The 15,448-nt window shown below is 39.6% G+C and overlaps 1 protein-coding gene across 2 annotated transcripts in view; it reads right to left on the reverse strand.

Moving 5' to 3' along the window:
• LOC309476122 (uncharacterized protein) overlaps positions 1–15,448 on the reverse strand; it is a 186,302-nt gene that overhangs the window by 6,109 nt on the left and 164,745 nt on the right. The window contains exons 2-6 of one of the 2 annotated variants that reach the window (XM_082139325.1): positions 6,326–9,101; positions 5,505–5,570; positions 4,878–5,213; positions 3,804–4,135; positions 3,639–3,672 (exon numbers count right to left, since the gene is read on the reverse strand). In XM_082139325.1, coding sequence (XP_081995451.1) covers positions 3,643–3,672; positions 3,804–4,135; positions 4,878–5,213; positions 5,505–5,570; positions 6,326–6,344 — 783 coding nt within the window. In that variant the 5' untranslated portion in view covers positions 6,345–9,101 and the 3' untranslated portion in view covers positions 3,639–3,642. Of the gene's footprint in view, positions 1–3,638; positions 3,673–3,803; positions 4,136–4,877; positions 5,214–5,504; positions 5,571–6,325; positions 9,350–15,448 lie in introns of those variants that run through there. The other variant, XM_082139326.1, reaches the window with a different exon arrangement.

Genomic DNA, 15,448 nt, shown 5'->3' on the forward strand with positions numbered 1-15,448 from the left:
AACTTTTGAACTTTCTCCTTCCCTCATTGAGTAGCGACGGAAGAAGCGCGCGGCCAGATGTGCACGCGGCTATCTCTCTTTACGACACAAGAGAGATACCGCTCCCTTCCATTCTGTTCATCACGCAGAACCTTCTCTGTAATTCAGACACAACAGCACGGTTTTCATGCCTGGAATCAACCACGCTGAAACTGTTCTCTCTCACTGCGAGAACAAGCCACCATTCCAAGTATAAGAGCTCTTATCTGTCATATGAGTCTTCACGAATCAGTCCGAGTCTGTCATAAGACACGCTCCACTGAAATAATAAATGAGGGCTCGTGTCTCGTGTTAGCCAGACCACCCTCGAGAAAAAAAGAAAGAAAAAAAAAACTTTGTGTTCGTCCATCTGTGCAAGAGAATTTAACCCTTAAAGCATGCGCGATATGTTTCAGATAGTAGCCTATGGCAAGTGTAAACACATGCATTGGATGTGGGTCACAATTTAAAGAACGTGCAAACAGACAGTCAAAAAAATCGGATATAGGCAACAAATCAGAATTGGTCATCAAGACCTGCAGTGTAAACGAGGCCTAAGGGATCTCCAGTCACTAAGCAAAGGCTGTCCAGATGGATAGTGGATGCCATATCTCTGGCATATACCTCAGTGGGTCAGGTTTGCCCTATTGGTACTAGGGGTGTAACGATACATCGATATGGATCGATGCATCGATGTAACATCTAACGATACGATGCATCGATTCCACACTTAAAATATCGATATACACCTTTATTTTGACACTCTCCACATTCTCACGTAACATCCTTCCGCCAAAGCGCACATTTTCATTTACTCACCAACCGCCTGCGGGTGTGTCTTTATAACGTTAATCTCCTCATCTGAAATAGACGCCTGACAAGACTGACTGAACCCTAAACATTTTTTTTCACAAAAGCCGGTATTGTCCGCTGTCAAGGCATCGCAAGTTCAGTTTTACAGCAGAAACAGACAAGCACTCGTCTCGCACCCTTGTTGGTGAACACAACACGATAAGTTTGTTTTAGCGACTCGGCGCGCAGTATTCAGGTCAGATGTCACTCTGAAAGGACGCGCTGGCTAAGAGGAGTTTCGTCAAAGCTGACTAAAAGTGATCGAGGATGGATAATTTCAATGAACTCGTGATATCTTCTTCAGGGCGTAAAAGGAAAATAAAACCTGAAACATTTTCACGGAACCTTACTAAATCAGCTCGTTTAGTGGTGAGGGAAAAGCTCTCTGTACGTTATCACAACAACAAAGTTTGTCAGGCATCTATGTCAGCTGAGGAGATTAACGTTACGAAGATTAACCAAGTGTTGTATTATTTATTATAGCAATTACTTGGTTTTGTTTGACTCAGAAAGATGAAATGTGAATGTATCTGCTCTGCAAAAAACAAAACAAAAAAACTTTTAACATATTAAAGCATACTTTCAATTAACTTTAATTTTGTAATTTACCTGTATTATTTAAGTTATTATTATTATTATTATTAATCAAAGAATGCACAATAATAATAAAAAACATGATTTATGAAAATGAACAAGACTTGCAGATGACCTCTTCTGTTATAAATGTCCCAATTGGGAGAGGGTGTGCAATTTTCAAAGAGTTTAATTAAACGTTCATGTTATATATTTTGGTTGCATTTGTTTTCCTATTCAAGACATTTGTGCGTTTGGCCGGCTGGTCCTTGTCTTCTACATTTGTGAAATTTTATAATATGGAGGTGCCTTCCCTGCAGGCAAAGGTCCTTTCTGTATGATTTAGACTCGATAGGTGTCTGGTCTTATCCACATGTCATGTCAATGTCATAAGCACACATTCATTTCATTATAAAACCCGCCTATTGCTGGTTATGATATCCCTTATACATAAAAGATCCGACAGTGTCTGGTCTTTGGTATACTAGGTTGGATATGGATGTATGGACATACTGTATATACATACAGTATATATTATCAGGCCCGACGGTGTCCGGCCTTTTTCAGTATATATTAGGTTCTGGCTTGTTTCTGTGAGCTCAGGGATCTCGAGCCGCAGTAGACAACCAGTTACTTAGTGCGGTGTTTTACATAGTGTCCCAATGTGTATAGCTACGCAATACGAAGTGACCGTTCTCGAAAGGGAACGTACTCGGTTACTATCGTAACCTCGGTTCCCTGAGAGTTAGGGAACGAGTATTGCGTAGCCGGCCGCACTATAGTAACATGGCAAGTATGTTGCTTCAGTCGATGTAACCTGCTATAATGGCTTTTTCAGGGACTATAAATATAGGCTAAGGCCACTCCCCCTTGGCGGGCTCTGACGTGTGATGGCGTGCTGCTAGCTCATTGGCGCACATGTCAGAGGCGCCCGCGCCATTGGATGTGCAGTTGCCGCAGCACAGCCAATGAGTGAGCCAGACACTCACTGTGCTAGCTGTGCAGCTGCAAATGCGTTTTACATTTTAGCCTTCAGAATTTTCGAGGAATAGGAATTTCCCCACTGCGTACAGCTACGCAATACTCGTTCCCTAACTCTCAGGGAACCGAGGTTACAATAGTAACCGAGTATGATTTTGATCATCGTTCTGAATCTGATCAAGGCGTAGTCTTTGACAAAAATGTGATTTTCTCAACTTTTTTAAAATGTTGCCTTTCTTTATGAAACTTACCGACATTCAAGTGTTGATAAAAAAGGATGCATGAAGCTAATCAAATGTTTTTAAAAGTATTTTTCAAGTATAAAAATAACATCTTGAACATAGTAGTATACTGCAAGTGCAAAAATAATATATAAATAGTAAATATAGGTATGATGTTATGTTCACTTAAAGAAAACAAATACTAAACTAGTAGTTTACTGAGAGTACACATCAGTGTGTACTTTCATCAACTAAAAAATTTACTACTTGTATTAAAATAGTAAACTACTAGTATACTTAAAAGTTCACTTGTAGTACAGATGCATTACAAATGATAAACCTAGATGTGTACTTAAAGTTTACTACTCTTACACGTATAGTACACTTAAACATATACTTTTTATATACTAAAAGTGGGCCAATTTAGTCCCAAGCAGTATTGAAATAGTACACTTACAAGTTTACTACAAGTATACATTGATATTAGTATACTTAAAAATATACTTGAACATTACTTAAGTATACTTCATAAAATGAGCTTGAATGAGCTATACTTCTTTTTCATAAGGGTTGGTATTGACTTTGAAGTGCTACCGATTGCAATACAATATTGTCACTCTCTACAGCAACGCTCTCCTACATATTACGCTATTGTAACTGCGCTTATTTCCGTCGTTGGTAACAGTGGGTGGTAATAATAAATGTGCAGTTTTCTACCATCTTGCTAATAATGTTTCTTTAGTCATTCGGCAGTCTTGCAGCTTGAACCCCTGCAGGAAATCCACCCTTACAATCTCATAAGATTTAGTATTTTACCTCATCCTTGTTTTTCACCTGGTCTATATGAAATAATGTAATAATCTCACACACACACACACACACACACACACACACACACACACACACACACACACACACACACACACACACACACACTTTGCATAATAAAGACAATATTTTTCTCTCACTATAATATCTGTATGTAATACTTGCCTTTCTAAAGCTCCCCCAGTAACTGAAGACGAATCTGAAACAAGAGAGTCTTTGTTCACACAGGTTACCTTTAAATTGTCACTCATATCATGTTAAACAGCACTTGTTATGAAATAAAACTTAAAATGATGTATTCTAAAATTCTAATGACTAAATGATACTCACCCATGCAGTGTCAGAAACACCGAAGCATCGAATGATCCTGAATCTGCAGATGTTGATCAGTAGTTTATAATGTCCAGTGTCTGTGTCTCTGATGTTTGTGATGCTCAGAGATCCAGTCTGATGATCCAGCTTCAGTCTGTCTCTGAATCTCTCTTTACACTGATCATCTGTACAGGTCTGACTCTGATCTTCAGTGATTTCAGCGATGAGAATGTCTTTAAAATACCATTTCATCAAATCATCTGGGTTTCTTACACCAGGATCTAAAGTGACAGAGTCTCCCTCCATCACTGACTTTCTCCTCATTTGATCTCGTTCAGCAGCAGGAACACCTGAAACACAAACCAACAGATGCTGGAGGATCTTTAGAGGAAAAAACTCCACAACAAAAATTATATGTGGAAATAATGGTGCATATTAAATTCCTGGATCTTGACAAATTCAGTAGAAACAAAATTAACTGCAAAATTGCTAAATATCAAGTTAATCGTGGATGTTTTTATTCGTATAGATTTACTGTTTATATGTCAACTCTGCTGGAGTTTTTCTTTTCTTTTTTTACAGATCCGCACATATATTACACACCTACATGTTTATGCAATGCATTACTACATTGAAATACACATTTATAGATTATACTATTCCAAAATAAGCACATTATAATTCTAAAGTATTTATAATGATTTGCAAACACTTCTGATCATTATATGAGATAAACTGACAAACTATAAGTTTTTACACATTTATAATTTCTTTGCACTTTATTGTGAACTAAAAACAAGTATGAAAACGAGTATGAAATAATAAATGCATTTAATCAGATGGAAAGAACTGGAATGAACAGAACAAAACTAACTGTTAAAAACTAATGGATCATCAGTGGAAAAACAAAACAGTTGAAAGTGATTCAGTTCAATGATGCAGATCAAGAGAAAAACCTCTGAATGTCACTGATATAATAAACACGATGATATGATTTAAATATAACACCCCTGAATGTCACTGCAAAAGTATTAAACACTTTAATGATGTGATTTAAATGTACAAGACTTGTTTTTAAACATGAAGACTCACCATGAACAGAAACACTGAAGATCTTTCTAGTGTCGCTGCCGTTGATGATCATTAGTGTATAATTTCCAGAGTGTCTGGTTCTGATGTTCATGATGGTCAGAGATCCAGTCTGATGATCCAGCTTCAGTCTGCCTCTGAATCTCTCAGTAACTTTATTACCTTCATTACACTGAACATCTGTACAGATAACACTGAGATTTCCAGTGATTACAGCGATGTTAGTGTTATTAAAATACCATTTAATTTTCTCTAGTTGGTTTGTTTTAACACCAGTGCATATAGTGACTGAATCTTCCTCCATCACTGACACTCTGTCTGGATCAACACCAGACACACCTGAAGAAGAAATCAACAGAAAATGATGTAATGTCTATGACAGACATACAAAATAATAAAAGAGGAAGTGCTATAAAAAAAATTCTCTTCAGATCAAACAAGCAGCGTAAAAACACAAATAACACACACGCAAAATGCCACCAAAACAGTAACTATAGTATACAGGATAAATAAGTCATCAAACGTTCTAAGCGGTACCATTGTACATGCTACTTTGAGATAGATACTTACAGCTTTTAAATATCTTTGCAAGCATCACACACAGTGAAATGGCCTTTGTCTGATACTTACTACAAGAAGCATTCTCTCCTCCTAAAAGTCCAATGCAAGGCTGAGGCTCCAGATCAATAGAATGCGCTTCAGAAAGAAATTGAAATATACATTACCAAAACGACTGAATTTGACTACATGACCATAAAGAATAAAACAGGGTGACATTTTACAATTATTACAGAGTGGATAAATCGTGGAATACATTTAATAAGGTTTTGACCTGAACTGAACATGACGTTTCTCAAGCACTCATCCCACATGTTTTCACTAATATTAAAACCAATTTCCTCTTCTCAGTCATGCAGGGGCGTAGAATTTATATCCAGTGACACTGATATGTCCCTATCAATAATTTCGCTCAAAACTTAAAATATATTTAAATATAACCACTGTTGTCCGGTTGTGTCTTGTGGTTTTTATGTATTAGACTTATTTAATTTAATCAGGAAACATCTTATTTAGATTAAAATCTCTTACAAGAGCGTTCTGAGAAAAATGCGCAATTCACGGTAGCCTACACAAACGGTTAATATATCTGAGTCCCGCCTTCTACCACACATCGCTAAACTGATTGGCTTTGTTTTTTCTATCTAACTTGTGAGAGGCTCTGGTTGTGAAGCGGCAATGTTTCTCAATATGCGTTCTTCAGTGATCTTGGGTGTTTCTCAATATGCGTTCATCAGCGATCTTGCGTCCTTGTGTTCTCGTTTTACGTCATCATTAACCGTCGAAGTTCAGACCCAATTCTCAAGAACGCAAGTACAGAGGACGCATGAAAGAACCCGGATGTGTTCTTGATACCGAGGATGCATCGAATGCAGACTTGAGCTAGTACTCGCCTGGTGTCCCAGAAGTCATTGCGGCCGGTTCGGAGTTCGTTCTTCCAAGGAAGCTTGGCAAGACCGGTCTCCACGAGAACACAAGTCCGTTCTCTGCGTTCTTTGAATTGAGAAACAGCCCTTGTGTCCTTGTGTTCTTGTACTACGTCATCATCAACCGTCGAAGTTCAATTCCAAGAACGCAAGTACAGAGGACGCATGAAGTGCCCGGATGTGTCCTTGATATCGAGGATGCATCAAATGCAGACTTGAGAGAATCGAACTGCTAAAAATCCCAGATGTTGCGGGCAGTCGACGTACGGATCTGTAAGCTTTAAACTTCTCGTTCTCACTTAAGAGATTCCCGCTGCAAGCTCGAAATACGTGACAGCTCGTGAACGTTTACATGTGTCGGTCTCTTTTGCTTCATTTTAATAAAGTGATAAAGACCTTAAGAAAGCGGCAGTATTTTTATTGGCATATTAAAAAGAATCTTAACATTGACAAAGATAGGTAACACATAGGCTACTCATAAATACACATGGTAAAATAAAAAAAGATACAAACTATGAAAACAATGTCTATAATAATATGAAAGAAATGTTTAAAAGGTTGTGACATATGTTTGTGATGTTGTGTTGTATTTGCCGAGATGGTCAGTTAAGCAGCATCGCAACACATCTCAATTCTCATAAAGATGCGTTCTGTGTTCTCGCGTCCTTCCGAGTTCGTTCTTTCAAGGTCGCCTGGCAAGACCAGTCTCAAAGAGAACGCAAGTCTGTTCTTTGCGTTCTTGGAATTGAGAAACAGCCCTAGATGCGGTAAGCTAGGGAGAAATCAACAGTTCTGTGCAGTGTGCACAAAGATGCGGGACAAATCAGTTCTTTATCTTTAAAGTATCAACGGAAACATAGTTATTTATTTCTAACTTAATTGAAGTGTGGTTACAAATTAAGGTAGGCCTATAGCTTATTTAAAAATTTGTGGATACTCCAATTTGTAGTAATCATGCTTTTCCTCCAGGCTTACGTACGTTTTTTTTAACGGAAACACATGGAGACAGTTCCGGATATTTATATATGTAGCTCTTTTTAACATAAAAAAAAAAAAAGCTTTCGTTTCCTCACATTTTTTCCGTTATTTGTGAGATAGAGACTTTGTTGGAAAGCACATTCCAGACTTTTGAATCCCACCTCAGAGAGAATTGTTAATGTGCATCCCATGAGTGGTAGTGTGTCAAAATTGTACACATTACTGCTAGAAAAGGTGGACAAGACTGATATGTCCTTTTGATTACTGGTCTATTAAATGTCCCTGTTATGTATTTACTTCGATATGCCCTGTTGTATTTTAATTTTTTTTATTATAATTATTTTGTTTTTGCATTTTATATGCTTATGTATGAACATATCCAAAGATTGTAAGATGATTATATGGCTGTATGTGCTGTTATGAGATACCGGTACCACTGTGTTGTGTTATTGTTAATAAAAAATAAAAAAATAAAAGGTGGACAAAAACACAGAGAAATTAATGCATGACTGCAAGGGCGTAGGTTTGATTTTGAAATTGGTGGGGAAGGGGACATCCCCTGAAGCTGACCGACAGTTCACCCAAAAATGAACATTCTGTCATAATTTACTCTCCCTCAAGTTGTTTTAAACCTGTATGAATTTCTTTCTTCTTCTGAACACAAAAGAAGATATTTTGAAGAATGTCGGTAACCAGTATTGAGGGTTTTTTTTCTACTATGGAAGTCAATGGGGTCCATCAACTGTCTGGTCACCGACATTCTTCAAAATATCTTCTTTTGTGTTCAGCAGAAGAAAGAAATGCATACAGGTTTGAAACAACTTGAGGGAGAGTAAATGATGACAGAATTTTCATTTAAAAGTGAACTTACAGAAATTAACTGTTGGCATATTTGTTTCACATCAATAATGTCCAGTTTGTCCTGTTGGACATGACACACCGCAATACTGTTAAGTGTCACTTGTGCCATTGTTCTGAGCCGTGTTTTCAGTGTCCTATAAGAGCACTGACACTTCTTTCAGCCTCAGCTGATGAGACTGGGATGACAAGGGTTTCGACTTCATCAAACATTCCTCTCATTTCAACAAGACCAAGCAATGTTGTGTTTTTATGTTTTCTGGGGACTTTTTACAGACATAATGATTTACTGTACAAACGGTCTCCCCCTACACTAACCCTGCCTATCACAGAAAACTTTCTGCATTTTTACATTTTCAGCTGTTTTCCAAAAATAAATAAATAAATAAATCCCCACAAGGACAAACAATTTCACAATCTCTCTCTCTCTCTCTCTCTCTCTCTCTCTCTCTCTCTCTCTCTCTCTCTCTCTCTAACGATTGTCAAACTAACGATTGTTCGCCACTTATCCCGCGATTGTAATACAGTAGTAAAAAGTCTTATTACAAGAAGCTTTTTCAATTGCTAACCATTCTGGCTTGTCACCTAACTCCACCGAACCCAACTTTCTCCAGCATGCTTAAGTATTTAAATTATCTATAATAATATAATATTAAATAATATTAAGTTTATTTAGATGTTTCTTGTTAATTCTAGATGTCTTGATGAAGCTGGTTATAACAGATTATAGCTGTTTAAAATGATAAAGGGAGATAAAGAAAGGAATACAGTGAAATACAAACCAAAATCTAATAAAAAAAAACAACAACAATTTTTATATTGTTTATCCTGCCAACCAGTGTTAAGACAAAGACACTCAAAGTTTGGTTAATTTGATTCGCATTGACATAACAACTTGACAAATTTACTACAAAAAAAAAAGTTAATTAATAAAGTCTAGGCCTTTTTACACTTTTATAGTTATTATTATTTTATTTTTTTACTTGAAACTAATAATAAAATAAAAATGTTTGTTAACTGTCTTGTTGATCTTTGTTCAGTAGGCTAAAGAAAAAATAATGAGAAGTTAATATTTCGTTAATATTTCGTTAGTCTAGTCAATCTGGTTCTTGGACTGACAGGTCCTTGTCTGGATCTGGGTCTTGAATAAATCTCTGGTTTGTGCAGGGAACTCTATAAACTCATTATTTTTCTTTTCTCTTTTTTAAATCGTTGACCTAAAGAGAAATAAATAAATAAATGTCTTACCGTGCAAGAGGAATGCAGAAACTATGAACAAATAAACGAAAAACTTCTTTGTTTCCATGTTTCCTCTCAATCGTGCTTTGGTACTTTGAATGAATGGAACAGCACTGCTTCAATACAGCAGTATTTATGTCTCTGGTGTGTAGATAGACCTAAAACCAATCAGAGCGATCGTCATCGTGTAAAGCCCGCCTCAACGTTTCTGATTGGTGGCGCGATTTGACACGCACACACACGCAAGGTCTCTCGGTCTCTCGCTCCCTCTCCCTCTCTGCCGTGCGCGCGCTACACGGTTTGAAACAGTCTCGCATGCGCGCTCTTGCTCGCTCGCTCTAGATTCCGGGAGATTTTAACTAATTTGCGGGCATCAGGGAGCCGCGTATGAGGCGCCGGACTGGACAAAAGAGAAGCGAACTGCGCGAGCGAGCGACAATGCTCGAGAGAGACCGAAAGTGCGCGAGAGAGACCGAGTGTGTCTGCGCGCGCGAGCGAAAGTGCGCGAGAGAGACCGAGTAGTGTCTGCGCGCGAGAGAGACCGAGTGTGTCTGCGCGCGAGAGAGACCGAGTGTAATATAATATAAAATAAAAACAAGAATTAAATTTTTACCACTGAATTAGCAGGATGTAGCTTACTTTCTTTCTCTCTTAACAGACTGTTGTCTTCAATTCATATTATTATTCAATAAACCAAACCCCAGTGTTACCCGTCCCTAAATAGAACCACAAAACTGGCAAATTACTGATAAATTACACAATTAAAAGAGACAACTTCTTTCAAAATATCGATTCAGTGACCATGACTTGGATAAAGACTTGGAAATGGAGAACGGACGACATAAACTCATGGATACCAAGAAAGAGAACAGAGACTATGCAGACTGTGATTTGAATCAGATAGAAGATGGAAAAACTTTTTTGTCTGTCCCAAGTAGCCTACTACAAGGGAATATTTTTTCTACAATTTGCAGCACTGAATTTGTCATTCTTTAGCCTACTCTAAGTGACTCAGAGAAACAATAGGCTTGTTTGAGATGAGCAAAATCTGCGCAGAATCGATCACCGGTGATCAGCGCGAGATGCATGCCGGTTAGAAATGTGTCCGAGTGCGGACCGCCTGGCTCTGATGTCATGCTGACGTATGTCAAAAATCTCTCGCGAGCGCAAGGCGCACGTGTCGGATTTTGCAGTCGAGCGCAGTTGCTCTCCACCGACTGCGCTGATCAAAAGCACGATGGGAAACGACTTGCTGACGACACAGCTTAATGCTCATTGGTTTAAACAACTGTGATGTATTGTTCTCTTTTAAAATGTTTGATTTTAAAACTCTAATATCAGGTTTTATGTGTATATGTTATGTGTGAATATTCCCAAACTATCTGACAGTGCGATCTCTTTGGGTTATGCAATTTAATTTTTATAAAAAAAAGAAAATAAATAAAAACACATATGTCTGTATTAAAGAAAAAAAATGGATAAACATGTATTTGGAATGGAATTAAATAACAAGTACTTTGGGTGTCTTGTTCATTTTATTTATTTTCATATAAAAGCAACAGAACTTGAATTACATCCAGTTTATTAGCAACACTGCACGAGCGTGAATCCCGCGATATCCATCTTTGATCTCGCAATGGTCAGATCCACTGCGAGAAGAGAGATCTGTCCGGCTTGCCTGCGCTTTTTTCACTCCTCCTCTCACTGCAGCCGCCTACTCTCGCATACATTTCAGGCGAGGCAAGGCGCATCTCAAACAAGCCTATTACTATTTTGCTCGGAAAAAAAAAATATTATTTTATATTGTAATTATTTTTTATATGCATTGTATTTATAACTAGATGCGAAAGTTCGTCGAGACAAACTTTAAGTTGGCTTGAGAAAGTTTGGACCGGAAATTTTTTTGCTAGGCGGTTTCTAGGATGTTATGGGTGGTTGCTATGGTGTTGCTAGGGTATTTTGGGTGGTTGCTAGGCGGTTGCTAGGGTGTTTTGGGTGGTTGCTAGGATATTTTGGGTGGTTGCTAGGGTCTTTTGGGTAGTTGCTAGGGTGTTCTGGGTGGTTGCTAGGTGGTTGCTAGGGTGTCCTGGGTGGTTGCTAGGGTCTTTTGGGTGGTTGCTAGGTGGTTGCTAGGGTGTTATGGGTGGTTACTAGGATGTTTTGTGTGGTTGCTATGGTGTTGCTAGGGTATTTTGGGTGGTTGCTAGGGTGTTTTGGGTGGTTGCCAAGGTGTTCTGGGTGGTTGCTAGGCGGTTGCTAGGGTGTTATGGGTGGTTACTAGGATGTTTTGTGTGGTTGCTATGGTGTTGCTAGGGTATTTTGGGTGGTTGCTAGGGTCTTTTGGGTGGTTGCTAGGGTGTTCTGGGTGGTTGCTAGGTGGTTGCTAGGGTGTTCTGGGTGGTTGCTATGGTCTTTTGGGTGGTTGCTAGGGTGTTCTGGGTGGTTGCTAGGTGGTTGCTAGGGTGTTCTGGGTGGTTGCTAGGGTGTTTTGGGTGGTTGCTAGGGTGTTCTGGGTGGTTGCTAGGCGGTTGCTAGGATATTTTGGGTGGTTGCTAGGGTGTTTTGGGTGGTTGCTAGGGTGTTCTGGGTGGTTGCTAGGCGGTTGCTAGGGTGTTATGGGTGGTTACTAGGATGTTTTGTGTGGTTGCTATGGTGTTGCTAGGGTCTTTTGGGTGGTTGCTAGGGTCTTTTGGGTGGTTGCTAGGCGGTTGCTAGGGTGTTTTGGGTGGTTGCTAGGGTCTTTTGGGTGGTTGCTAGGATATTTTGGGTGGTTGCTAGGGTCTTTTGGGTGGTTGCTAGGGTGTTCTGGGTGGTTGCTAGGTGGTTGCTAGGGTGTTCTGGGTGGTTGCTATGGTATTCAGAGCGGTAGATAGATAGATACACACACACACACACACACACACACACACACACACACACTCAGAGTTTATGAGTTTAGAGTTTATAAGTGTATAAATTGATGAGTTTATAAGTGTACAAGTTTTTGAGTTTAGAGTTTATAAGTTTAAATGAGTTTAGAGTTCAGAGTTTATTAATTTATGAGTTTAAGAGTTCATAAGTATATGAATTCATGAGTTTATTAGTTAATTAGTTATTCAATTTAAGTTAATTAGTTTATAAGTGTATGAGATTAGAGTTTATTAGTTTAAATGAGTTTCATTGGCTAATATATATAGAATGGCAGTTTGATTTAGTTTTCAAGGGATTTAGATTTGAATTTTTGTCGGTTGGTGAGTTTGAATTTTTTTAGAATGCCCAATGTTAAGTCAATGGGAGTTTTTCCGAGTTTTGATCGTCATTTGTAGGAAAACCGTAAGTCCGATCAGTCTGAAAAGGGAAAGCAACTAACTTCAGATCAGTTTGAGTGTCTGAGCCGAGTTTGGAGTATGTAGAGTTAAAGCTCTAGGAGGAGTTTGAGTCAACAGTTTTTCACAGAAGAATAATAATAATAACTAGATGCGAAAGTTCGTCGAGACAAACTTTAAGTTGGCTTGAGAAAGTTTGGAGTAGAACGTATTTTGCTAGGCGGTTGCTAGGATCTTGCTATGGTGTTGCTAGGGTATTTTGGGAGGTTGCTAGGGTGTTCTGGGTGGTTGCTAGGTGGTTGCTAGGGTGACCTGGGTGGTTGCTAGGGTATTTTGGGTGGTTGCTAGGTGGTTGCTAGGGTCTTTTGGGTGGTTGCTAGGTGGTTGCTAGGGTGTTCTGGGTGGTTGCTAGGGTGTTTTGGGTGGTTGCTAGGGTATTCTGGGTGGTTGCTAGGCGGTTGCTAGGATATTTTGGGTGGTTGCTAGGGTCTTTTGGGTGGTTGCTAGGCGGTTGCTAGGGTGTTCTGGGTGGTTGCTAGGGTGTTTTGGGTGGTTGCTAGGGTATTCTGGGTGGTTGCTATGCGGTTGCTAGGATATTTAGGGTGGTTGCTAAGGTCTTTTGGGTGGTTGTTAGGCGGTTGCTAGGGTATTTTGGGTGGTTGCTAGGGTATTCTGGGTGGTTGCTAGGGTCTTTTGGGTGGTTGCTAGGCTATTTTGGGTGGTTGCTAGGGTCTTTTGGGTGGTTGCTAGGCGGTTGCTAGGGTCTTTTGGGTGGTTGCTATGGTATTCTGGGTGGTTGCTAGGGTCTTTTGGGTGGTTGCTAGGCGGTTGCTAGGGTGTTCTGGGTGGTTGCTATGCGGTTGCTAGGATATTTAGGGTGGTTGCTAGGGTCTTTTGGGTGGTTGCTAGGCGGTTGCTAGGGTATTTTGGGTGGTTGCTAGGGTATTCTTGGTGGTTGCTAGGGTCTTTTGGGTGGTTGCTAGGCGGTTGCTAGGGTGTTCTGGGTGGTTGCTAGGGTGTTTTGGGTGGTTGCTAGGATATTCTGGGTGGTTGCTAGGCGGTTGCTAGGATATTTTGGGTGGTTGATAGGGTGTTCTGGGTGGTTGCTAGGCGGTTGCTAGGATATTTTGGGTGGTTGCTAGGGTGTTTTGGGTGGTTGCTAGGGTGTTGTGGGTGGTTGCTAGGGTGTTATGGGTGGTTACTAGGATGTTTTGTGTGGTTGCTATGGTGTTGCTAGGGTATTTTGGGTGGTTGCTAGGGTCTTTTGGGTGGTTGCTAGGCGGTTGCTAGGGTGTTTTGGGTGGTTGCTAGTTGGTTGCTAGGGTGTTCTGGGTGGTTGCTAGGATATTTTGGGTGGTTGCTAGGGTCTTTTGGGTGGTTGCTAGGGTGTTCTGGGTGGTTGCTAGGGTGTTCTGGGTGGTTGCTATGGAGTTGCTTGGGAGCTGGGAGCTTTAAACTTAAGAAGTTTAAATTGGTTTAAAGTTTAAAGTAGTTTGAAGTTTATGACAGAGAGATAGATAGATAAATAAGTTAGATAGATACACACACACACACACACACACACACACTCAAACAGACTACCTCGCTCACACACTCACTCAGACACTCAGACACACACACACATACACACACTCAGAGTTTATGAGTTTAGAGTTTATAAGTGTATAAATTGATGAGTTTATAAGTGTACAAGTTTAGAGTTCAGAGTTTATTAATTTATGAGTTTAAGAGTTCATAAGTCTATGAATTCATGAGTTTATTAGTTAATTAGTTATTAAATTTAAGTTAATTAGTTTATAAGTGTATGAGATTAGAGTTTATTAGTTTAAATGAGTTTCATTGGCTAATATATATAGAATGGCAGTTTGATTTAGTCTTCAAGGGATTTAGATTTGAATTTTTGTCGGTTGGTGAGTTTGAATTTTTTTAGAATGCCCAATGTTAAGTCAATGGGAGTTTTTCCGAGTTTTGATCGTCATTTGTAGGAAAACCGTAAGTCCGATCAGTCTGAAAAGATAAAGCAACTAACTTCAGATCAGTTTGAGTGTCTGAGCCGAGTTTGGAGTATGTAGAGTTAAAGCTCTAGGAGGAGTTTGAGTCAACAGTTTTCACAGAAGAATAATAATAATATTAATAATAATAATAAGTTTAAATAGGATTTCAATATGTTGGCTTTCTCAAGCCAACTTAACTAGATGCGAAAGTTCGTCGAGACAAACTTTAAGTTGGCTTTCGAAAGTTTGGACCAGAACGTTTTTTGCTAGGCGGTTGCTAGGATGTTGCTATGGTGTTGCTAGGGTATTTTGGGAGGTTGCTAGGGTGCTCTGGGTGGTTGCTAGGTGGTTGCTAGGGTGTCCTGGGTGGTTGCTAGGGTCTTTTGGGTGGTTGCTAGGCGGTTGCTAGGGTCTTTTGGGTGGTTGCTAGGCGGTTTCTAGGGTGTTCTGGGTGGTTGCTAGGGTCTTTTGGGTGGTTGCTAGGTGGTTGCTAGGGTCTTTTGGGTGGTTGCTAGGCGGTTGCTAGGGTGTTCTGGGTGGTTGCTAGGGTGTTCTGGGTGGTTGCTAGGGTCTTTTGGGTGGTTACTAGGCGATTGCTAGGGTATTTTGGGTGGTTGCTATGGTATTCTGGGTGGTTGCTAGGGTCTTTTGGGTGGTTGCTAGGCGGTTGCTAGGGTGTTCTGGGTGGTTGCTAGGGTGTTTTGGGTGGTTGCTAG

The sequence above is a fragment of the Leuciscus leuciscus genome (assembly GCF_965113295.1).
Source record: "Leuciscus leuciscus genome assembly, chromosome: 15".
Classification (NCBI taxonomy): domain Eukaryota; kingdom Metazoa; phylum Chordata; class Actinopteri; order Cypriniformes; family Leuciscidae; genus Leuciscus; species Leuciscus leuciscus.